This window comes from Poecilia formosa, unplaced genomic scaffold (genome assembly GCF_000485575.1).
Source record: "Poecilia formosa unplaced genomic scaffold, Poecilia_formosa-5.1.2 Scaffold364, whole genome shotgun sequence".
NCBI classification, from domain to species: domain Eukaryota; kingdom Metazoa; phylum Chordata; class Actinopteri; order Cyprinodontiformes; family Poeciliidae; genus Poecilia; species Poecilia formosa.
The window spans coordinates 259045-275755 of NW_006800303.1; the positions used below are offsets into that span (position 1 = coordinate 259045).

Consider the following 16711-nt stretch of genomic DNA (forward strand, 5'->3'; position numbering starts at 1 on the left):
GTTCTGTTCATCCTCTGTGAAATCATGAAATGAATGAATGAATGAATTCTGTTTAGTTCTGGAGTTCAGACTGAGAGTCAGTGAGAGACGACTGGAGGAGCAGCAAACAGGAAGCTCAGGTAACATGGGAAACTTTTACATCGACTGAACATTTCTAATAACTTGTCTTAGCTAGAGCAGGTTTGTTTTACATCTGAACCAAGAAAACAGAACGTCTTGCTCCAGATCTGTTGTCTCACATGTAATGTTGTAGAAATCCTCCAGTCCAAACTGCCTGGTTCAGGTTAAAATGACTCAGTTATTCCATAATGTTTCTAACAAACTTGTTAAAATAGATGATTAAAGCTTCTAAGTTTCTGTTTTAAATCAATATTATTGCATAACGATAATACTGAGTGGCTTTGCTGCTAGTTGCTACTAGTTACATGGTTCAACTGTTCTGATGTTATAAATTATGTTTATTTCAAATCTATGTGTGACTTTCAGCTCAGTTCTCCAGGATGGAGTCCAGACTGACGGATGAACAGAGCAGAACTGCAGGTCAGTCACATTTTCACAAATCATTTGATTAATGAATCATTTCAAGATGTTTTTTTAATTATCTTTGGGCTTTAAATCACAGAAGTTTGCAGATTTGTAGGTCTTAATCATTTTAATTTTAAGAAATGATTAAAACATTTTAAAATTGTAATCATTTTAATCAGTTTTCTGGTAGGCACAGTCTGCCTACCAGAACTGAAACACTGGAGAAACCCAGTGCTTAGATAACAGGTTGAAAAAATGAGACCGATCTGATTCTACACATTGTTACACATTTTAATGAGTCATATTATTGTAGTAATGATTTATAATAAATTATTTTTCAGAGTTTGAAACCCAACTGTCAGCTGTGACTTTCAGACTGAATGTGACTAAAGAGCTTCTGGATGATCTGAAGAATCAAAGTCTAGGTGACAGATAATTACTTTTTTTTGTACTTATTTTTTTTAGCAGTTTGTTTCTGCATATTGTGTCTGGATGAAGGGTTTTGTGTTTTATGTGTCAGCTGGAGCAGCTGAACTGGCTTCACTTTCAGAGAGACTGACTGCAGCTCAGGGGAACACAGAAGGTAAATTCTCCTGAGACATTCTGGGTGCCTGACGTTCAGAAACAATGAAAAATAATGAAGGTGTTTCATCTAAGCTGCCAAACAGACTGAAGACAGAACGATTAAACTCTTCAGCTCTGACGTCATCACAGAACCAAACATGGAGAAGCAGGGTTCAGCTTCTATGCACCTCAAATCTGGGACGAACTTCCAGAAAACTGAAAAATAGCTGAAACACTGAGTTCCTTTAAATCCAGGCTAAAAACAAGCCAGTTTAGAATTGAACCATTTGAACTGTAAGAAATGGAATATTGACCAACCAACATATTTGATGTGTATTGATTTTTAATGATGACACTTGACAAAATGTAAAATCTGTTATTGATTTTCACAGCTCCTGACTATAATGATGTTTATGATGTAAAGCACTTGAACGGCTGTGCTGTTGAAATGTACTGTGCAAATAAATTTGATTGATCTATTGATTGCTGAGGCTCCAACATGTTTCTTTCAGATGAGCTGAAGGTGGCTTTCTCAGCCGGTCTGACTGATTCAGGAATAGTTGGTCCATTTGATGAAGAAACTACTCTGATCTTCTCCAAAACCATCACCAACGTTGGCCGAGGCTACAACAGCTCTGCAGGTAGCAGGAGGACCATCTCTGTAAATGCTCTCTCTGGCTGCAGGGCAGTGAACTGATGAATTAATGTTGCTGCTGCAGGTGTTTTCACCGCTCCAGTCACAGGACTTTATTTCTTCAGCTTCACGGCTGCAGATTATTTGAAGGGTTACATGGGCCTGTACCTGTACCAAAATGAGCAGCCAGTCAGCTTCAGCCTGGACCTGAATGACCACGGAGGGTACACCTCCATGACCAGTGCAGTGGCTCTGCAGCTGGACCAGGGCGATCGGGTTCGCCTCGCTCTGCCAGCCAGCTATCGGCTTTATGACGACTCCAGAAACTTCAGCATGTTCTCAGGTTTCCTGCTGTTCCCGGTCTGACCTGGCTGAGTCAGGAGCAACATGGAGTCTTTATTCAGACTGAAATAAAAGTTGATTTCTTTGGTCAGTGGAAAGGTCAGTCAGTGGTTCCATTTTGAACAAACTCAACTTGAAGCATCTTGATGAGTATAAGTACACATTTCATCAGGTTGGATATGTGCATTATTTTGTGGTCTGTCTCTTGTCTGTGCTGTGTATGATCTAATCCCAACCTGTATCTCTCCATACAGGTTGGGAACAGATCCGGTCATGGTTGGAATGCTGAGTGACATCAAAAACTGGGGGAAAAAAACAAAACAAGTGTAATATCACATCTATCCCACTCAAATCAACAAAAAAATCAAGTTGTTAGGAGAGAAAATGTAAAAAAAAAAAAAGAGAGAAAAAGATAGCATTTGATTCTGACATTTTAATAAAGTCACCTTAGCTCTGGGTTGGATTCTCTAGTCCAGTACTTGACTGGTTTGAATCTTACCTATTGACTTCTTTATGTCAACATTTAACATCTCATGGCAGAAGACAGAAAAATCACAGATGGGGACCTCAAGGTCTTAGGACTCCTATGATTTAATATCTATATGCTGCTGGCTCAAACACAAGTAACCTTAACTACGCAGATGATCCACAGCTCTACATTATGATGTCACCAGGTGACTCTAAACCCATCCAAGCACTGAACAGATGCTTAGAACAAATCAATGCATTGATGAAATGATCACTGTTTCACAAAGGGCCATGTGTTTGGATTTTTTTCTCCCTTAATAATAAACACTTTCATTTAAAACTGCATTTTGTTTATTTGTATTGTCTTGATTAATATTTTAACTGGTTTGATGTTCTGAAAAAAAGGAAATCAATGAGGTGGCAAATACTTTTTCAGATAACTATGTATCAATTTTATACATTTCTGAAGACCTGCTTTGACTTTGACATGTCAGAGCTGTTTTTTTGTGATTTATTTGAAAGAAAGAGTCTGAAATCTAACGTGAAAAAAGTGAGCAATCCCGATTTCTGATGGCGCTGTGTGTTGTGGCACAGTCAAAGTAAAGAACTAAGAGTTAAAGAAAGAGAAGATCAGAGTAAAATGTGAAACTTTTATTAAACGTGACAAAAACAACAGGAAACAGGACTCTGACGTCTCTGTGAACAAAGTTCCCCAGCTCTGACCCGACAAAGCCCCGTAGTGTTTGCCATAAAAGGTGAACGAAGGTGCATTAAGGCTCAGATCAGGACTTCCACCTTAAGACTTCTAAAAACACTCCGGTCTCTTTGGGCCGGAGCCAGTAGTGTAACAGCTCACCAATAAATACAAAGTGTTATTTGATCGCTTCAGGAATCATGCAGATGCAGGAACATTTACATCAATCAAGTCTAGACAAAGTATTGCTCTTTGATCGCTGGTTTTCACTTCCTCCTACTTTACAGTGAGCAATCGTCTGCAAGAGCTTCAGACAGACTTTAAAGGTCCTGGTAATAAAACAAAAACGGCAATCTAAAAATGCGTCCAAAAGAGAGTTTGACACTGTTTCTGGGGGCAGCTGGAGGTCAGGAGGTAGAGTTGTCATTCACAAAGCAGAGAGAGAGTCCTTCAGGTCCCGTCTCCTCTGGTTGACGTGTAAACAAGTGCAAAAACTGAGCCCCATGTTGGCCCCCGGTGTGCTTTCTGTGTGACAAAAACACACTGAATGTTCAGGAAAAAAGAGCGCAGGATGAATGAGGAGGTGAAGTGGTGAGTGAGGCTGCAGCTGTAAGGTTCACTGAACAGTGTCAGACTAGGAAGAATTTTTAAAAAAGTAAGATATTTAAAAGTAGGGAGAGAAAAGAAGTTTGAGTTTAATGTGCGGAGTGGAAGCAGCTCAGGTGGAGGTGTTGATCTTCCTGTTGACGGCCTGTAGGAGGAGCAGTGAGTACTCCTCAAGTAGAGCCGCTGTCTTCACCTCCCCCACCCCTCCCATAGCTCCCTCCAGTCCCAGCATGCTGGGCGAGCCCAGAGGGAGAGAGTCCAGCTCTGCCCTCATGGCCTGGAAGGCCTCTGATAGGAGGAGAGACATCTGACACTGGCTGGGGGAGGAGTCATCTGCCGAGGAGCCGCTTACCTGGAACAACAATCTACATGTTAACGTATTAAACACTGCAAAAACACGAAACAATAGCAAGTATTTATGCTCTAGTTTCTAGTGCAAATATCTTAGTTTACTTGAAATAAGACAAAGCAAAATTACAAGTAATTTTTCAGCAAGATGTAGAAGCTTGTCTTAATTCTGTAAAATTGATAAAAGAAAACTACTAGTTCCACTGGCAGATTATTTAACTTATAATAAGATATTTTTTCCATCTTATAAGTGGAAAAAAATTAAGGGTTCACCAAAGCAGTCTGCTGATTACAGACTTTAAAAAGCCTGACTTGCTGATTACAATTTTGGCCGACAGTGATTTTGTTTTTGTCTGAATGTCGCTAAATGTAGCAAGAAAGTTGCTGAGTTGGCAGCAATGACCTGGTGGACCAGTCTGTCAGTCACACCTCTCACTGCACAGCAGAAGAGGACAGTGGCTGATATTTAGACCTTTGCTGAGGTAGATAAGATCAGGGGAAAAGATGGGCTTCACATGTACATATCGGCTGATCACCGATCTCCACCGATGAAGGAAATCTGGGCTGATTTATTGATGGAAGCCCAGAAAAAAATCAGAAGAGCTGATGACTGAAATCAGGAGATTTTCAGCTTGATCAACCCTGATGACTTAAATATACACAATGTAAAAAACAGAGGATCACATTCACAACATTCTTCCTTATGCACAATATTATTATTTTTAATAATTAATTTAATAATAATTTAGCTATTTTCTGCAAACAGCCAGACTCTATTTTCTGCTCCATGTCAACAAACGGCTGTGATTCATTCATGGAAATAAAGAGCAAGGCTTTTACTTGATAATAAGAAGGCTGAGTGCCGCATGGCAAAGTTGTTTTATCATTTTTATAGAAGTGTAAGCAATAAGGACTTTTTAAAATCAAACCGTGTTTGAGAGACTTTCAGCAGATAACAGGAAGGCTGCATATGTGCTTTGGTAGAGGGAATTAAAGTGACAAAATAATGTAACTTGACAATGAGCTGCAGCAGCACTAGCAGAGGAAAACAGACAGTCTGAGCAACATGTGATCATCACCTTCCTGTACAGATGTGTTGCTCTCTTAAAGCATCTCTGCAGCTCATTGGTCAGAGCCTTGCATGTCTCCAGGCTGACCGGCTGATCTGTAAGAGGAGCAGCAACAGGTCAGCTCACTTCCGCCTTCACTTTATAGACAGACAATAAACACACAGCACAGCAGCAACGACAGTCAGGGGAAAAAATCATGTCCAATGCGTCAGTTATAAAACCAGTGGAGAGCGACCACGTAGCAACAGAAACAGCTCATAACTTTATCTTGTACTTAAATGGTCTAATAAAGTCAACAATATTAACTGCGAACACCTTCAGTACCTACATTTAGCAATTGTCCTGAACGATGGTAGGGCAAATGCTGCAGTTACTGAGTGTGCTCGATACTCCAGATATTACGGTAAATGTCTGAGGTCTAAACAGGACATTCATGCCTAAGTATGTCAGAAAACACACAGGCTGTGATAGGGTGTCCTCATTTTTTCACGTGACTGTATGTTGTTCACAGAAATACACTCTCATACAAGTAGAGGGAGGCAGCAGAAAAGAAGGGAAAAAAAGGGAAACAGCTAAAACGCCAACAGGAGACACATCTCACCCGTTGCAGAGGGAGAGGAGGAGGGGCGGAGCCAGAGACATGACAGGATGAAGTGATGAAGAAAAAGAGGATGAGAAGGAAGGCCAAACCTGGATCGTCTATGGCGTCTCCACTGGTACCTGCACGAGTCAGAGTGTCCTCCTGTCGGGGCAGACCCACAGGACAGACGGACACTAGGGGAGACGGCTCTGAGGAGGCGGAGTCAGCAGGCTTGGAGGAAAGGGAGAAGGAGTCCAGGGAGATTTTGTCCGGAAGTGGACGGCTGCTGCCTGGGACGCGAGCCTGGAGGATCCGGGAAGAAGGGCCTGCTCGGTTACCATAGCTACCCGCTGACAGAGGCAAAGAGGAAGAGGCGACAACAGGCACAATGGCAGCATGTTGGGGCGTGGCCAGAGAGGCGTTGGAGTGTACCACGGCAACGAGAGGCGGGTAGGATGGTGTCTCTTTGAGCTGAGACGCTGCTGAGCCGGACGCCATGGCAACATCCTCAGGCTCAGAGATGTGGAGGTTGTCGCCAATGGAGACAGAGCGGGACATCTTAGCCATGGAGCTGGCAGTGGGGCTCATGTAGGAGCGAGGCACCGACAATGTCAGAGAGGGTGAGGAAGACTTTCTTGGCGTCGCCGTGGCGTTCTCCTGCTGGGGGGACCTGGGGGAGCTGGAGCTGACCTTTAGATTACACTGTGTTGTGGACGGGGGCTTCCTAGGGGATGAAGGGAGAGTGGTGGGACGCTGAGGGGGGGCGTCTCTGGACGGACCAGAGCTCAGCTGGGAGTCCAGAGAGTCTCCTGATGAAAGAAGAGAACAGAGAGGATCAGATGTTGAGGGGTGGATAAGGGTGGGCTGCTGCTGGTGGGGATATGAGGGTTACCTGTGCTGATCAGCAGGCTGTGGACTGACTGGGCCTTCTTGAGCCCTGAGGTCAGGTGGGAGGCAACTGAAGGGACCACCAGGCCTTGCTTCCCTCTGGGTTCGTCCAAGCTTTGGACCTTCTCCTTCTGTGACGCAGTCTTGGTGGGGGGATTGGTTAGGCTGGTGGTCCCTGCTCCGTCCCCCTGGGGCAGACTCTGACTGTGTGCATGAAGAAGCTGTGATTGGTCCTGGTGAGTCTTTGAGGTCTCCTGCTGGTCCGATGACTCATGACTGTCCTGTGTCCGGCTCTGGATCCCGTCTACCAGGGGCCGCACTTCAGAGACCAGGGGCCTGGCCTTCACCTCTCCCACCCCTCCATGGGAGCTCCACATTGGGGGAGGAAAGTCAGTCCGACTGAGGAGCACAGATAAGGTTCAGTATACAGCAACCCTAGTGTGTCTTTGTGTGTGTGTTTCTGCGTTTCTGTTGACTATGTAATTGCATAATTTGACATTTCAAAAATGAATTCACTTAATGAAAACGCACCAATTTCATTTAGTTTAAAAACAAAAAATGCTTTGCCACCTAGATGAGGTGGTTGTTTTGCCGCATCAAAAGTGCTTTATTTTTGCAAAAACTGCAATGGAAACACTTTTTTGCATTACATGGGTCACATGATCAACAACCCGATGTTGCCACTGACACAAACCATGAAGAAGAACACAAGACACAGTTATTGGAGGATGATGGTGCGGCGTGTTTTTTAACACGGCGCGCCATAGCCAAAGCTCCTATAGCTTTAGCATGATGCTCAGTGGGAGCACAGCAAATTTCACGGTCAGACAGAGGAGAAGTGGGAGAGTTGTCCCGTCAGACCGTCAATCTCTGAAACCACACACAAAAAACAACTTGTGAAAGCTTGTTTTTCAGTAGTTTGGTAGACAAGGTTTGATTGCGGACCAAAGTTGCAACATTTGTTACACCTTTAACTGGTGTGGTTCACTTTCACTGCACTGTCAAATGAACCAAAACCTTTGAAAAACTCGTTTCACCTCTTGTCTGTGGAGGCACTGAACCAAAAACTATGGAAGGTAACAACAAAAAAGCTTTCTCCTCAAGATGGAAACAAAAATGGAGTGGCATCAGATTTTAGCTGTTGGAATTATTACTGTTTTGTCTTTAAAAAAAGATGCCATTTATCCCACTAGCACTGGACTAGCGAGTTTGTTTTGGTTATATTTACCCAGAATGTTTTATTGCTATAGTCCACTTTCTGCTTTTGGAGCGGTCTCTGATCCACTCAGCGTTCACATCTGCATTCAAATCACACTAGAGTTCACTTCAACCGAACAGAGGCCAAGGTTTGTAGATGGACCAGAGTTTGATTATGCGTTCACACCTCCCCAAACGAACCAGACTTTCTAGGCAAAGGGACTGAAGTTCCATTAAAGTGGAGTAAAAAGGGATGGTCTGAATGTACTCTAAATTAATCTAAAAGTCAGGAATCCTTCTTCTTCACAATTAATAAAGTTTCAATCTATCAAACTATCTGTCTGACTTTCTGTCTTATGAAGTTGGAGGTTATACAGTTTAAGCAGCGTGGATACTTTCAGAGGGCTCTGTAAGTATTGTGTAATGATGATCAGAGATGTTTTACCTTCCACAGAAGTTCTGGGAGAGGAACCTTGAGGAGATGCTGAGACTCTCACAGGAGCTGTGACACGTCCTGTTTGGATCACCTGGTAACACAAACATTTCACACAACCTGTTGAGACCCAGAAGGCAGATTGTTGTACAACTGTTGAAAGGAACATGTTTTGCATTTATTCCAGCCCTTTAAGCACTGTGAGGAACAGCAGGATGAAGGTCAACAATGTGTTGAAAACAAGAGGTTTCATGTGGAGGAGATGGAACGCTGTGTCAACAGTTTCTAACATCATATCAGATGCATTCCAATTACAAATATGTGCAAAACTTTGTTGATATTCTGCTAATGTTGAAAAAATACAATTTCGCAATTGCAGTGTTTCCAGAATTAAAAGAATTAAAATCACACGTGAATAAGTTTGTTTACACAGTAAGTTATTACAAAACATGCAGTACCATGATACTCCTACTACTTCCTGGTGCCTTCTTTGTTATTTGTGCCAATAGGAACATCTGGTTGTTGATAACCTGACTCGTGCGATGCAAAAAAAGTGTTTCCATTGCAGTTTTGCAAAATCTATTTTGATATGGCTGAAAAACCAACTCATACTAGCCCAAAAACCTTTTATCAAAAAATTGCAAATTTAAGGTCAGTGGAAACGCAGCTAGTTATCAGCCCAGGCTCTAGAGTGTCATGCTGTACCTGAATCAGACAACTCAGTCAGTGTAACAAAGTGCTCCTTCAGAAAAGCCTCCTGATCTGGAGTCTGAGGGACTGCCTGAGGCATCCCGTCCTCTCGGCTCTCTTGTCTTCCCTCCTCCTCGTCCTCCTCCATCTCCAGCTCTGAGGAGTTCCCATCCACACTGAGAGGTTCTGTACGCTCCGTATCTGGTGAGATCAAAGGAAGGAAACAGAATCACAAACGGCTGACAAAGGATCTCAGCCAGATATCACGGTATGACGCCTTTCCATACCGTCTGCAGCTGGTCTCTCCGGACTGGACAAGGCGGAGCTGAATCTGAGGGAGCAGCCGCTGTCTGGACTGGGTTTGTCCTGCCGGCCATGTGGAGCAGAGGGACACGCCTCTTTCACCTGGAAGTCACTGACAGGTTGTATGGAGGTGTTTAGAAGCTGATCTGTACTCAGAGTGGAAAAGTAGCTGTGCTGGACTTTAGGAAATGCTGTGAATCATTCTGTTGATGATGAAGAGTGACCGCCAACTCCTTCAAACTTAAAGCTGGTGTCAAACAATTATTCAACAAAAATCTTTGTCAGCTATCATTTTAAAACTACTCATGAAACTTCCAAAAGGCTATCCAAGGACAACCAGTAATGATTACATATGTAGCATATGTTTTTCAGCTCTATTTCTAATACTGTATTTTAAAGACTATTTGTCACTTTGGAAGATTACTTGCATTAGTCAAAACATGTGAAATGAAGAGGAAAAAAACATATACAAGTCTGATGGCAGTTTTTGAAGCACAGATGTCCGTGCTCTAAGTGTGGATGGTCAATTACAGCTGTACTCTGCCGGTGAAGTGCGCAGCAGAGCGTAGTGGAGACGCATGCAGTAAATCTGGAGCAATATAAAGGTGGTTTTGTTGCATGAAGAGGTTGTTGGCTATTTTAGAATATGCTACTGTCTGCCAGATACTGGTTCAAAAATAAAAAAGCTTAAGAGTGTGAATACTTTAGCGGCGTTCTGTATAAACCATGAAGTGTGTTACCTTCCCACCAGGCTTATTCTGTCCTCCCATTTGTCAGGGAATAGAACTGGATCCTCTCTGTCGAGGCTTTGAAGGGACAGTAGGAAGTAGTCTGGCCTTTGACTGATCTTCACTTCATCATCTTCCTAAATAGATGGAAACACAAAATATCACCTATGAAATACATAGACTCATTATTGTCTCACATTTCACTACTAGCTTTTATTTTACAGAATATATAGTAAAGTAAAGTAAAGTCACTAATGACTTTACTTTACCAAAGTAAAGTCATTAGTGACTTAGAACAACTAGTCCTTTCAGCAGGACACATTTGGAGGCAATCTGGGACACCAGATTGATTTTGGAGTCTGAATGTGGATTTTGTGTCAATCCACGTCAGACCATCTAACAACACAAAACTGTGCTATTCAAGGATGACAACCTGAACTGCCTTTGGACTTCCTGTATGAGACACACTACACAAGTTAAGCTAGACACAGTGCTGGTATTACTCTTCACTCTTAAATTGTGCAGGTAGTCTGTGGTGAAAAATCCTGGAGGATAAAGATTAGTCCCTAAGAGAATCTCATCCTCATATCTCTCTGGATTGAGACTACCTCAAAGTTAACAAGCCTTGTTTGTTTTCAGTGAGGGAGATGCTGCCCCACATCATCACACTACCTCAACCAAAAGCTGTTTGGCATTGGCCATAAAGAGTTTGGCTTTTTTTTATGATTCCAACCAACATCCTCAAGGTAAAGCATTACTGGATTGGACTGAAATCAAGAGCTTCTCACCCTCACAGAGGGGACTAGAAGACTAACTGTACTCTGCAGCTCATCACTGTTCCGATGAATCATCGGCTCCACATCCTGCCTCCTGGTCGAGTCGTCTGCGTAGGCCCAGGCCCTCTCCTGATTGGACAGGATCAAGTGTAGAAATGTAACAATTGTGTCACATTGTAGGGAGTTTGTTTTCAACATAAAGCCTTCAGCCATGTGGTGTGTGCCTTACTTCCTCCTGCTCCTCCTGACCTTCCAGGCAATATGAGTCCAGCAGCCTCAGGTCTAACATGGATTTCACCATCAGGGCACCGTCGGCGCTCGCTGTCCTCCTTGACCAGCGGCGGCGAGGGAGCGGAGCCTCGGACGTCTCCTGATGAGTCAGAGCACGTTGTGTTTACAGAGTTTCTAGTCTGCTGTAAGTTGTTGTCATTATAGGAGAAGATGTGATAAAAAAAATCAGCTGGAAAAATTAGCCAATTTTCAGCAGTCTTAACCGGCAACCGACTCAAAAATACTATCTTTATTTTTGAAACCGATTATTCTATAGATTATTCTGATTCTTTTAATCGAATTTAAAAAATTGCTACATTCTGCAGATTTTTCATTTAACCACCCAAGCCTTTCTAATATATATAATATTAGAAATACATTAAACTATACAAATAAACAATTCTATTACTTTGCCTGACTTTGCCTCCAGTTTAAAATATCCGCTGAGTCATCATTTTGTTCATGTTTTACGACTAATGCTCTCTCAACAGCTCATTGTGGTGGTGCCTCTGATCCTAACAAATACTTAATGACTGCTCACAGCAGGAAGCCTGGCAAATTATCTTGAAAGTAGCAGCTCTTAAAAGGAAATGTGTAGAAATCAAAGATCAGAATGAAACCAGAGATGGGTTTCATTCAAAAATAAAGATAGTATTTTGGTCATGTTTAGATGATTTTTTAGATCAGTTTTAGTTGTTTTTAGGTGTTTACTGCATAACGTTGTGCAAGTTTCTCTCTATGTAACTAAACATGGAATATTAGACTAAAAAAAAATCACTTACATTCCTGATCTCTTTGCTGTCCATCTCATCAGATACTTCTGAAAGAAAAGCACATGAATATAAAAAGATGAGATTACTTGACCACTTTAAGGTTAAAGGTTGTGTTGATAACAAGTCTAACATGAAGATAACGGCAATGTCTGACCTGCAGCCTCCTCCGGGCTGTCTGTGGTGATCCCTCCTTCTTCCTCCTCTATGTCACTATCAGAGGACAGGTTGACCACACAAGGACTGGGCGTGGCCCCGCTGCTCAGACAGACCACACAACAACACATCAGCACACTGCAACATGTTCAACGTGTGCAAATCAACTAGAACTGTTCATCCTTTCTTTAAATAAAGTTTCTGTTGAAGGCAAACTTGACTGAATGTTCTTTACTTTCTTGGTTCTCATCTCAACAAGAACCGAACCAAACATGGAGAAGCAGCATTCAGCTTCTATGCAACACAAATCTGGAACAAACTTCTAGAAAACTACAAAACAGCTAAAACACTGAGTTCCTTTAAACCCAGACTAAAAACCACCTGCTTAGAGCTGCTTTTCAACCATAAAAAATGGAATATTGACCAACATACTCAGTGTATATTGATGATTTCGATGATGGCACTCATCAAAATGCAATATCTGTTACTTCTTTCTCAATTGTTGACTGCATGTCGTTTTTATGATGGGATCTGCTCTGTTGCTGAAATGTGCTACACAAATAAACCTGACTGACTGAACTCGATTGATCAAAGCCGGTCCTGTCTTACCTGGACTTTACAGCCTTCTGCTCAGATGCACTGAAGGAGTTAGGAACATTGCTGGAAGGTCGAAGGTCAGTGAGCCGCTGCCTCATCCTGATGGTCAACTCCGGGTTCAGACGCCACACAAAGATACAGCTGCATGAACAAACACACATGGATCAGTGTAGGTGTTTATGGTGAACGTAAAGGACCAGACACCTCGGCGAGCTCTAGATTTCATTTAGGGGCATCAGAGTAAAGGGGAATAAATAGACACATATGCCATACTTTTAAGATTTTCATATGTGGGAAAAGTTTTGAACACTCTGCGACATTTTTCTTTTCTCTTCAGAGTTTTGCACTAGTTTGCGTCGATCTGTCCTAAAATTGTTACATTGAAGTTTGTGGTTAAGTGACAAATATGAAAAAAAGTTCAGAAAGTTCAGACGCCTAAATATTTTCATAGTAATAAATATTAGAGGTACCTGTCTCCTGATACGGTGATCAGGTGTCTGCAGTCACTGCTGAACTTCAGCCCCGTTACGATCTCTGAAATACAGACAGGAACCAGTCTCACTATAAGGAACAGCTTTGCTTTGATTTCAAGCATGTGTTCAAAAAGGTAACACAGAAACAAGATGAAGGATAACACACACATTCCACTGACCTGAGTGACCAAACATGGTGGCCACACATTCTCCAGAAAAGAAGTCAAAGATGGAGACATTCTTGTCTGAACAGGAAGTGGCGATGTAGAGTCCTGATGGGTCGATCTGTACCTGAAGAAGAAGAAGAAGAAGAAGAAGAAGAAGAAGAAGAAGAAGAAGAAGAAGGGGATGACCTAGTGTTCCTTTAAAACATCACCATGGCAACCAGCAGTTGATTACCTTAATAACAGTCCCATCCTCCCCCTGAGAACCTTTATACACCTTCTTTTGTTTGGCGCTTCCGATGTTAAAGATTCTGCAGAGATGAAGCAGAAAAAAAAAATCACCAGCAGCAGCAGCTCACATACCTGCAGATGAAGGCCCTGAACACACAGACGAGCACAGTATATTTTTGTAAACTATTAAGAACAAATGTGTTTTCACAGGCCAGGTTGCAGCGCTGCAGAAAATGGTGCAGTAGATATGCCAGGCCAATTGGTGGCGCTGTAACACTGCCAGAGAACAACAACAAAAAAAACCCAAAAAACACTGAATGGCAGCGCTGGCAGATTGAGCAAGTTTTCCCACAACATGGCTTCTTTTTTGAACATGAGCTGGAAAAAACGAGTCTGGCCAGATTGGTGGAATTTAGGCTTTTTTTCACAACATATGACGGGTTTTTATAAAGTAAAATTATGTGTTAATGCACTAATTTTATGCATTTATTTTGAAATATCTAGAATATGTTGAATGTGACTTCAGCAACTATTAGTAGCCACTGGTTAATCAAGTGTCACTGTGTAGTGCTATCGTACAACTGAAATCCCAGTGCAACTTCAATAAAAACAAAAACAAACAAAGTCTCATTTCCTTTTCCGTCCCAGTGAATCTGTTTTTTTCAAATGACTGGGTGTAACAAACAAGCTAAAGAATGTTTCTTATCTGAAGGTTTTCCCTCATCACGTCTGCCCGGTGGAGACTGAAACATCAACATGTACGTCACAGTTTTAGGCCCTGAGGTCTAAACATAGCAGCGTAGGGCTCTACCTGATTTTGCGGTCCTGACAGCCCACTGCTGCGTACTTCCTGGTTGGTTCCACGTCCATATCGTACAGAGTGGTCTTCCTAACAACGTGATGCGTCCGGGTGAACTCCAAACCCTCTCCCACCTGAGAAAGAAAGAAAGAAAGGGAAAAACATGTGAATAAAACTGATCTAGCAGTAAATAGAAGAGATAGACTCTTATTTTGGAATATTAACACTTTTCCTTCTCTGCTTTTTATTTTCCAACATCATCCAGTGATTCTTTGCTGGAAACTAATGTGGCTCCTACCTGCTGAGCTGTGCGAAAGTAGACGCTCTTATCTGCTCCACAGCTGATCATCCACACCTTCCCCTCGTTGGCTGGTGGGATGATGAAGAAAAGTTAAAATCCACAGCAGGGATCACAGGCAGACAGACCAGGGTCAGATTCTAACGGTATGATCAACTTTAGAACAAATTCTAGAGCTTCAGCTTTCAGTCCTTTCCTTTTATAATTAAATAATTTATCTCAGATCCCTCTACAGCAAATAGAAAATCAACAAGGACACAAAGGAACAAAGGGGGTAAGACTAAAACAAGGGAGGATGATAAGAAAGACAAAAGCTAACTGACCTGATTTTAGGACATAAGGAAGAAAGGAAAAGAAAGAAGTGCATAAGGAAGGAAGCAACCATTATAAGGAAAGAATGGAGGGAGGACAGTAAAGGGAATGACAGAAAGAAGTTTTTCTTTTAAGAAAGAAAGAAAAACAGAAAGAAAGGAATGAAGAAGTAAAGAAGGAAAGAAACAGATTTTTAAAAAAAGACAGGAACAAGGAAACAAAGAAAAAAGGCATCATTATCGTTTTCCCATAATTACCCAGATCTGGAAAACAACAAATTCAAGGTTTTTCTAGACTCTGTAGGAACCTTGTTATGGTGAAGAATATGACTCATTTTCTGCTCTACTCTGTTTTTAAAGTCACACATGTAGAACCAGCTGATGTTAGATTAACGACCACCGGCTCTGAAGTGAGCTGCAACTGCTGCTCCTTAACATCTGAAAATCTTTCCATCCAGGTGAACTGCTCTATGTTCTGCGCAAGAAAGGCGAAGCAGTCTTCTGTAAGCCAGCTGAATGGCAGTGCACAGCAGAACACGCCTAACCAGAGTTTCCAGCAACTGACCAGCAAATCTGACGGCAGTGATGGAGGACGAGTGTTCATCCAGAGTCTGAACCAGGCTGTACTCTCTGGCTGCATCCAGGATGTGGATCAGACGGTCCCGACTGGCAGTGGCTAACAGCTGGAACCCTGACACACAAATAAACACACACACGCACACACACAGGAGGACAGATGCAATCAAACACATACAATTTTATGACATAGATATAATTCCTTTTTTATGTGTATGTCAACAAACGTCTCTTATTTCTGATTTCTGATTTTTCTGTAGGAATGATTTTAGTACCGAAAGTTTAGCAGAACTTAGTGTTGAGATTCTTTAATGTTAATTCGAGGTTATCAAATTACATGTCTGCTGTTGTTTTATTGAGTTCACATTTCTGATTCTTTGGATCGTTAATTTCAATATTTGCATTTTATACAGTAATCATTATCCTGCGTTCACTGAGTACTTCATCTGGTTGACGCACATCTGCTAATGCAGCAACAGTGGAGCAAAGCTGCAGCTCTGACTGCATGAATGTGCTTCACAGTCTTTATGTTCAGGAGCTCCAGGAGCTCAACACAATATTTGCAAATCAGCTTGAAAACCAATTAACATTTTTGCTTTCACTTCAAAATGAAGCACTACTTTGTGTTGGTGTATCATATACATCAAATCAAACACACCCTGGAGTTTCCTAAATGTTGAAAAGATTTCATGGCAGTGTGTGACTTCTGACTCTCACCAGTGTCTGGTTTAGAGAACTCCAGGCAGAGAATCTCTGAGTCGTGAGCTTGAACATTCAAGATTTCCTCCATGCTTTCCAGATCGTGGATCCTAGGACACACACACACACGTCCAGACACACACATACATCAATCCAGACATATACCCATGAAAGCTTGGGAGATCTTTTACTATGTGCTTACCTGAGGACTCCCATGCGATCTCCAGAGGCTAGGTGTTTCCCACTTGGGCTGACTCTCAGAGTCCTAATGCCCATTCGGTTCTGGTCCATCTGCTGTCCCTCTGACACAGATGACCCCGCCTTCTCTGAGTTGGCAGCGGCTATTGTGATGCTGTCCATGTCCAGGAGGCTGCTCATATTGTGGTCCACATAAAGGACCTTCTGCAGGTCCTGATGGGGGAGAAGGCAGATGTTCAACTGTGGTTCAGAGGAGTGGTTGTACAGGTGTGTGTGTGTGTGTGTGCGTGTGTGTGTGTGTGTGTGTGTGTGTGTGTGTGTGT

At 42.3% G+C, this 16711-nt stretch overlaps 2 protein-coding genes across 3 annotated transcripts in view; one reads left to right on the forward strand and one right to left on the reverse strand.

The window, feature by feature from the left end:
• The window catches only part of LOC103153854 (golgin subfamily A member 3-like), a 9024-nt gene extending 6573 nt beyond the window's left edge, over nucleotides 1-2451 (forward strand). Inside the window, exons 10-15 of the mRNA XM_007574925.2 lie at nucleotides 57-119; nucleotides 487-540; nucleotides 867-950; nucleotides 1046-1108; nucleotides 1602-1730; nucleotides 1809-2451. Of these exons, the coding sequence (XP_007574987.1) occupies nucleotides 57-119; nucleotides 487-540; nucleotides 867-950; nucleotides 1046-1108; nucleotides 1602-1730; nucleotides 1809-2089 (674 nt within the window). The 3' untranslated portion in view covers nucleotides 2090-2451. The remainder of the gene's footprint in view (nucleotides 1-56; nucleotides 120-486; nucleotides 541-866; nucleotides 951-1045; nucleotides 1109-1601; nucleotides 1731-1808) is intronic.
• Nucleotides 2452-3169: 718 nt separating this feature from the next.
• The window catches only part of mapkbp1 (mitogen-activated protein kinase binding protein 1), a 40154-nt gene continuing 26612 nt past the window's right edge, over nucleotides 3170-16711 (reverse strand). For both annotated transcript variants that reach the window (XM_007574900.2, XM_016662249.1), the window contains 21 exons: nucleotides 16393-16601; nucleotides 16209-16300; nucleotides 15481-15606; nucleotides 14605-14675; nucleotides 14319-14440; nucleotides 13512-13587; nucleotides 13292-13403; nucleotides 13110-13173; nucleotides 12652-12780; nucleotides 12044-12144; nucleotides 11899-11936; nucleotides 11076-11216; nucleotides 10859-10975; nucleotides 10083-10207; nucleotides 9327-9454; nucleotides 9055-9240; nucleotides 8362-8443; nucleotides 6724-7118; nucleotides 5942-6640; nucleotides 5261-5346; nucleotides 3170-4185 (listed from right to left, as the gene is read on the reverse strand). In XM_007574900.2, coding sequence (XP_007574962.1) covers nucleotides 3946-4185; nucleotides 5261-5346; nucleotides 5942-6640; nucleotides 6724-7118; nucleotides 8362-8443; nucleotides 9055-9240; nucleotides 9327-9454; nucleotides 10083-10207; nucleotides 10859-10975; nucleotides 11076-11216; nucleotides 11899-11936; nucleotides 12044-12144; nucleotides 12652-12780; nucleotides 13110-13173; nucleotides 13292-13403; nucleotides 13512-13587; nucleotides 14319-14440; nucleotides 14605-14675; nucleotides 15481-15606; nucleotides 16209-16300; nucleotides 16393-16601 — 3339 coding nt within the window. In that variant the 3' untranslated portion in view covers nucleotides 3170-3945. The remainder of the gene's footprint in view (nucleotides 4186-5260; nucleotides 5347-5941; nucleotides 6641-6723; nucleotides 7119-8361; nucleotides 8444-9054; nucleotides 9241-9326; nucleotides 9455-10082; nucleotides 10208-10858; nucleotides 10976-11075; nucleotides 11217-11898; nucleotides 11937-12043; nucleotides 12145-12651; nucleotides 12781-13109; nucleotides 13174-13291; nucleotides 13404-13511; nucleotides 13588-14318; nucleotides 14441-14604; nucleotides 14676-15480; nucleotides 15607-16208; nucleotides 16301-16392; nucleotides 16602-16711) is intronic.